The 7,394-nt window shown below is 34.7% G+C and overlaps 1 protein-coding gene across 2 annotated transcripts; it reads right to left on the minus strand.

Moving 5' to 3' along the window:
• Positions 1-999: 999 nt before the first annotated feature.
• On the minus strand, positions 1,000-7,098 carry plekhb2 (pleckstrin homology domain containing, family B (evectins) member 2). Of its 2 annotated transcripts, none has more exons than XM_059543844.1 (8): positions 7,075-7,098; positions 4,940-4,994; positions 3,957-4,109; positions 3,671-3,773; positions 3,548-3,587; positions 3,331-3,417; positions 1,467-1,584; positions 1,000-1,390 (listed from the first exon to the last, which is right to left on the minus strand). In XM_059543844.1, exons 2-8 carry the CDS (start codon positions 4,974-4,976, stop codon positions 1,257-1,259), a joined length of 672 nt encoding a protein of 223 aa, XP_059399827.1. In that variant the 5' UTR covers positions 4,977-4,994; positions 7,075-7,098; the 3' UTR covers positions 1,000-1,256. The 2 variants fall into 2 exon arrangements, with proteins under 2 accessions (XP_059399827.1, XP_059399826.1); XM_059543843.1 differs by lacking the exon at positions 7,075-7,098 and adding an exon at positions 5,293-5,566.
• Positions 7,099-7,394: the final 296 nt, after the last annotated feature.

Raw genomic sequence — 7,394 nt, forward strand, 5'->3', positions numbered from 1 at the left:
AGAGAAAAACACACGCACAAACAGGAATCAAGACAAAATCAATCACATTTTTCAAAGAAAATAAAGCTCAAAGAAAGTGTCACTCCACAAAAAAAGGGAAGAACACACACTTGATAACACTGAGTATAAATAAACACAATAAAAGGAGTTAAATGAAGGCTGCCACAAAACACAAAGGCAAAGAAAGGAAAGACTTGAAAAAGGTGCAATAGATTTAAGAACGCTCTCTTTACGCTTTCCTGAATAACATCAAAATCCCCATCAGAGTATAGATCATGTATCATCAGTATTTTTACGACTTTTCCTGTCAAATTAGATTTAAATGACATTTTTCGCACAAAAATGAAAATTCTGTCATAATTTACTCAACCTTAAATTTCTTGAAATTAAAAAAAAATAGATTTTCTTTGGTCAAAAAAGTATAGACTTTCAGCAATACTTTGTTAAAGAAATAAAAACAACATTTTTCAAGTGAACTATTCATTTTAAACAAAAACAAAAGGCAAAGAACGGAAAAAGAGTGGTACATTTAAGGATGCACTCTCTATGATTCCTGAATAAAATTGCAATTGCAGTCACAGTATTAATCTGCATTATTACAAGTTTTCTTGTCAAAATATATGTAATTTCTTTTTTATTATTATTATTATTAAATAAATAATGTCCTGGGTGTAAATCCATTTTTATAGTAAGGAAAACAGTATCCTGAACATTTTGTTACAGTAATTTTTTTTTTTTACGGATTATTTTTTAAAACTAAGATTATGACCGAATTTTCATTTTTGAGTGAACTATTCCTTTTAAACGAGACCGTCACAAACATATTTAATTCAGCACTTTTTTGGCTTTGCAGCTACAAATGAAACAAACATTCATTTCATCAAGGCCTGTATCATCATTAGTATAAATACCACCCATTTTTATACTCAAAATCAGACACCTTGTGTTTCTAAACAGCAGCTGATCTTTAAACCTCACTGATTAGCATTATTTTAAGACAAGCCGCCAATATTGTAGTCTACATCTTTATATGCTACAGATTAAATTTCTAAAGCAAATGTGTTTGCTGGTGCCTAATCCAAATTACATAAGCTTTGGTACAAAGACAAATACAGAAAAGTAAATGAATATTATCCCAGCCCGGCTACATTATCAGACCTGTGAATTACGAGGCGTAAAGGGAAAGTTAAAACAACACGGGAAGGGTTTTCTGCACTGTAGGTCAGGTGGGGTTGGGCTGGGTTCACAAAAACACATTAGAATACGGAAAACAGGGAGCCGAGGGCCAATCCCGTCGCAGCACCAGCCAGCATCCCCAGAGCAACGTCACCTGTGTCCTCACGCCGGCGCTCCTGCACTATGACATGGTTGACGCCGGGTGTGTATCCCCCTAATAGAGACAAATAACAAATGTCAATCAAATTACATAAAAAACAAATGTCAAATGTCAAGCAACTTCCTGTTACCTTGATAAAGATACGGGTGGGCAACTGCATACTGCTGCCCATCTGCTGAGTAGACCATCTGTGTGGTATAAGGAGGAGGATGAGGAACATAACCGCCATATCCATCAGGACAGAAAACCTAGATCAATTTAGAAAGAAATTAGGGGTGCATGATTTATCAGAATCAGGTATCATTTTTTAATTGGTATACATATATTGATTTAAAAAAAATCTGGATGCTCATTACATTTAAATTCATTTTTATCAAATAAAATTTATGTATACTTTCTTGGAGTTATTTATTTTTAATTTAATTAAATTATTTGTTTTATGGTTTACATTATTGTATTATAATTATATTATATTATGTAAATGTTATTTCATAAATATAATTTTTTTTATTTTTTAAGTTGAAATTATTTGTCCATCCATCCATCCATCTTCTTCCGCTTATCCGGGGCCGGGTCGCGGGGGCAGCAGTCTAAGCAGAGAACCCCAGACTTCCCTCTCCCTAGACACTTCCTCCAGCTCTTCTGGGGGGACACCGAGGCGTTCCCAGGCCAGCCGGGAGACATAGTCTCTCCAGCGTGTCCTAGGTCTTCCCCGGGGTCTCCTCCCAGTGGGACGCGCCCGGAACACCTTCCCGGGAAGGCGTCCAGGAGGCATTCGGAACAGATGCCCGAGCCACCTCAGCTGACCCCTCTCGATGTGGAGGAGCAGCGGCTCTACTCTGAGCTCCTCCCGGGTGACTGAGCTTCTCACCCTATCTCTAAGGGATCGCCCAGCCACCCTGCGGAGAAAGCTCATTTCGGCCGCCTGTATCCGGGATCTTGTCCTTTCGGTCATGACCCAAAGCTCATGACCATAGGTGAGAGTAGGAACGTAGATTGACCGGTAAATCGAGAGCTTCGCCTTGCGGCTCAGCTCTTTCTTCACCACGACAGACCGGTACATCGACCGCATTACTGCAGAAGCTGCACCGATCCGTCTGTCAATCTCCCGTTCCATCCTTCCCTCACTCGTGAACAAGACCCCAAGATACTTAAACTCCTCCACTTGAGGCAGGAACTCTCCACCAACCTGAAGTGGGCAAGCCACCCTTTTCCGACTGAGGACCATGGCCTCGGATTTGGAGGTTATTATTTGTTTAAATGTATTTTTATTTTAATTGCTTTTTTTTCATAAAATTATTATTTACTATTAAATTATTATTTTTAATTAACGATTATTGTTTTTTTATATTTATTTATTACATATTTGCTTTGGTTTTTCCTAATATGTAGTTACATTATATTATGTTTAATAATTATAAAAGTTAATAAAAAATTTTTAATTACATTATAACACGATTCAGAATATTTAACATTTTAATTGTGCATGTTCATTTTTTCTACTCTACTTATAAATTAAATATGTGTTTGTGTGTTTGTGTATATAAATATTTATACATAAAATGTATTTAAATATTAAAAATACACTTACATACTTATAAGTTATAATAAAACAATTTATTATACATTTAACATATATCACAAAATGACAAAAAAAATTTAAATTACATTTAATTTAGATAAAATAGCACAGAATTATAAAATCAACCATAACATAACATCCTGTTTTCATCAAGTGGTTCATTTCAAGCAGTGTTTTGTCGGGATTTTGATAACATTTTTATAGGCGCCAATGTACTTTCAAGCATTGCTTGTAAACGTAAGCCGACCTCAATTCTTTCTCATCAAACAAGTTTATGATCAAACAGAAATGATAAAGTCAACATCTAAAAAGAGCTTTAAAACACAAGCAACGACATAAGCTGGATTTCCAATTAAGAAAATATTCTTTTCTGTAGTAATTCTGATACATTCATGTTCCTTTAAATATTTACCTGTGGAGTTGGGTTTAACTCAGAATAGGGTGGAGGAGCTGATGCTACAATGTCCTCGGCAAAACCAACCTGAGGATGCTGCGCAATCTACAAAACACACCAACTCATGTCAGCAAATGCTTCTGTAACGCTTCTGAAATCAGTTCCAGAAGCTGTGCGACAGGAAAGGTTAAATCTGAATGTGTTTTCCCACTCAAACTGCATTTGTGTAACTCACAGTGTTAAGTCTAGCATCCTGGAGAGCCATGCTCCAAGCCCTTTGCGAAAATACACTGAGTTAGTATCAAAAGATCAGATCTTGAAGCACACATTGTGAATATTAGTAACAAATCTGACTCACAAAGCATCGTCTGCACTGTCTGCGCAGATGCTGATGACCCGACCGTCCCGGCAGACGATCTGCAGGAGGGAGTCTTTGCTCTTGCCTTCAGGCGGCATGAGATCTGGAAATAAATCATGAACAACAACAAAACATGGAGACGTTCAAGTTACTTACTATTCACTTTTTCATCCTCTCTTTGTCAAGTACTGCATCAAAAGGCGCTTTTGAAGTTTTTTGCATCTTCTGCATTTCAAAAGCAGAAGGAAAGACAGCGGATGAAGACTAAAGTGTGCATCAGTCACACCTCTACATGCGCTGGCGTTGCGGATGTTAATGCAGTCCACCTTCATGTGGATTTCGTCCTCCATGTCCCGCCGCTGCTGGTCATCGTAGAAGACCAGACGTCCATCTGACCAGAGGTCAAACCAGTTCCTCTTCCAGCGGCGCAAGAAGGTGCCTGATAAACGACAACATTAGATTCTAGAATTACATTTTAATTACCTTTTATAATGATCAAATTTTATTATTTTGTTTTAATTACATTCTAAAATAATTTAAGCACAAGTTGTATTTTATATTATATATATATATATTAAATTTTTTAATTATTTTAATATTAATTTAGTCAAAGTTTAATATCAGCCATGTTTTAATTGCTATTTTATAATCACAGCAATAAACACAATATTATAAATTAATTGCATTATAAAATGTATCAAATTATATTCTTCATATCACAAATGCGTTATAAGTTGATTAAATTCTAAAAATATATAAACATTTTAAATAAAAAAAATTAAAACATTGCTTGTTAATGTAATCTGACCTCTATAAGTTTAAACATGTCATCATCTACAAAAAAAAAAAAAAAAAAAAAAAAAACCTTTAAAACACTTAAGACTTACAAGACAGATACAGCCAGATTGTCAGCTCACTATAGGTTTTGACACACAAAGTTCAGCTGTATTTCAACTTCAAGTTGATTTTTCAACTCATGACAAGATAACTTAACAAGCAGAGGAAATGACACAGTCTGCTGTAATGGATAAAAACAACAAGCAAAAGTAAAAAAAAAAAAAAAAGCCCTTCAATTTAACCTCCAAGCTAAATATTTCGCACAAGTTGCTTGATGTATATTTCAAAGGATTTAAATTATAAAAGTGCTATTTAAACTTTCATAAGAATTAGAAAGAACGTCATAAAATGCTTAAAATCTGCATCGGAAAGCCCAAAATAACTAAAACGAAGGATTTAAGGTCATATATATATGGAGTAATAAACACTCACTTTGTCTGTGCAGCCATCCGCTCTTCACAAACGCCATCTCCAATAAACTCACTACCTAAACATATCAAAACAATTCACTTAAAGCCTATCGATACAATTTTTATGTGTACAATATTAAACTAGGCGCATATGGATGTAGATATTGCGTTTTGTTTTTTACAGTAAATACACTTTAGCGGTTGAACTTCGCCTGTCAGTTTGAGTTAGCTTGCGCTCGCGGCGCCGTTGTGCTCAAATCGACGACAAACCGACGAAATACGCACCCAGAGACATCCCAAAACAACTAAAAACATGTTGGAACACTGTACTTGTTATATCTTGCCATATTAAATAGATTAAATGAGTGAATCTACCCTCTTTCGGTGTGTTGACGTCTGAGGTGTCTGCAACTAGCTGAGTGACATCAGCGTCAGCATCATCTCCTCTCAGCTCAAGGTCTCTGCAGGAAAGTAATGGGAGTTACCAGATCAGGGTGTTTTTACACCATGATACCTGATTGGCTGACGTCATAGTGATGTTAGGTTTAGGGGTGGGGTTGGGTAAGGGGGATCATTTTGATTGCATAATTTAGAAACACCCAGCAGTTTGAAAATACCCACAAGGTGATAAACGCCCACTTTTGCTCTGCAGAGACCTAATGCCACCCTATCAGAGGATCAACACCACTTTTATTAGGTTTCACAGACTTTTATTAACTTTACACAGTTTGTTTTGATGAGCTATTATAGTACAGAGCGTTTTAATCAACAAATAATAAAAAAATAAACATATTTAACGTGGGATCAAAAACAGGCAGTTCAGTGAAATCAATTTTTATTCTTATTTTACGTGCTTTTTACTTATTTCAGAGTGTTTCCAAAGTAAATACTGTTTAAAAAAGTTACAGTAGTAATGTAAATTAAAATATTGTTGATCACTTAATATAAGCTTATTATTATAACAAGAAAGATTATAAACCCTAACAATAAACAGTAGCCTATACATTGTTTAGAATATGAAATGTCATATATAAATGTATTATTTAAATGTAATAAATGTATAAATGTAATAAAATATTGTACTACATATTTATTTTCTTATTTTTGTATATGATTTTTCTTAACATTATTATATTTAATAATTTTTTTCTTAAGTTATTTTTCCTTTAATATTACACACACACAGTCTTGCATGTGTGGTTTGCGATAGGCATAATTCTCCATTGGCATAATGGTTTTTATACTGTACAAACTGTATTTTCTATCGCCCTACACCAACCTTACACTTAAAGCTAATAAATATAAATATAAAACACATACACACATATAATTTTAATCATATATTATTTAAATTATACTACATTATACAATTTTATACTTCAATTACATAAAAACATTTCACAATTTTTTCTTAAGAATTATTGTTTTATTCCACATTATGTAACTTTTTCCTGTACATATATTTTATTTACATATACAATTTTACATGGGAGTCATTAAAAGGATTGCTTTACTGATTTATTTTAAAATGACCATATTTGCATTACACTATATAATACAACACTATATAATGTTTAATAACATCTCATAATTTTCAAAGTCATAATTCTCAAACATCAAAGTTATTCATTATTCTTCTGTAAGTATGAAATAGAATTTTACGTGGACATTATTTTCTCTTACTGTACTTTGTCTTCTTTACATACATTTCATGTAAACACTGGAAATAGACAGATGAGATCATCACTAGATGGAGCCATTTCACTGGGAACTGGGTGCATTTAATGTTCATGCAAAGAAAAATGTTCATTAGTTACTCTAACATTTTTGCACAAAACCATGTAAAGATCTTTCTTTTAAATGAAAGATCTACCTTCATAAGAACTGCGTTTGTCATCTCCAGCTGTTTTGTTCCTCCATCACACTGCATTTGCCTAAGCCTTATCCAGCTCAGTGTTTCCCCAAAGTGAATGAGGGTCAAAACTAAAGGAAACTGAATCATCAAACCCTAAACCCCTCATTTATGAAGTTTCTGAAGCAGGATTGCATTAGATCTTTTCAAATTTGCATTCACACTAGAAAACCGAAACACAAACCACTTTGAGATCCAGTTTAACATTCAGAGGCTCAGTGTTATGATAATATGGTGCAACAAACCTAGAGTCTCACTTCTTTACATGGACTGTTCTGAGAACAGATAGCCTGATCTAATCCGACTGTAACCTGTAGACAGTGTCCACTTCCACAGCTGGGTTCAGAGCAGATGACATCACGAGTCTGTCTGTGCTGGTTGAAATAATCTCACCCCAGCCTCATTCACACATACTGGGGAGGCTTGTGAGGGCCAGACTGAAGTGAGTTATGCAAAAATGTCTCACCAGTGGTAGGCTGTAGCGGATATTGTTTAGTTTTAATTTTTGCCAGATTAACCGACCAAACCAATTGTGTGCCTCCACGGGACTAATGTGTGGGAAGAA

The sequence above is a fragment of the Carassius carassius genome, chromosome 48, assembly GCF_963082965.1.
Source record: "Carassius carassius chromosome 48, fCarCar2.1, whole genome shotgun sequence".
In the NCBI taxonomy this organism is placed as follows: Eukaryota; Metazoa; Chordata; class Actinopteri; order Cypriniformes; family Cyprinidae; genus Carassius; species Carassius carassius.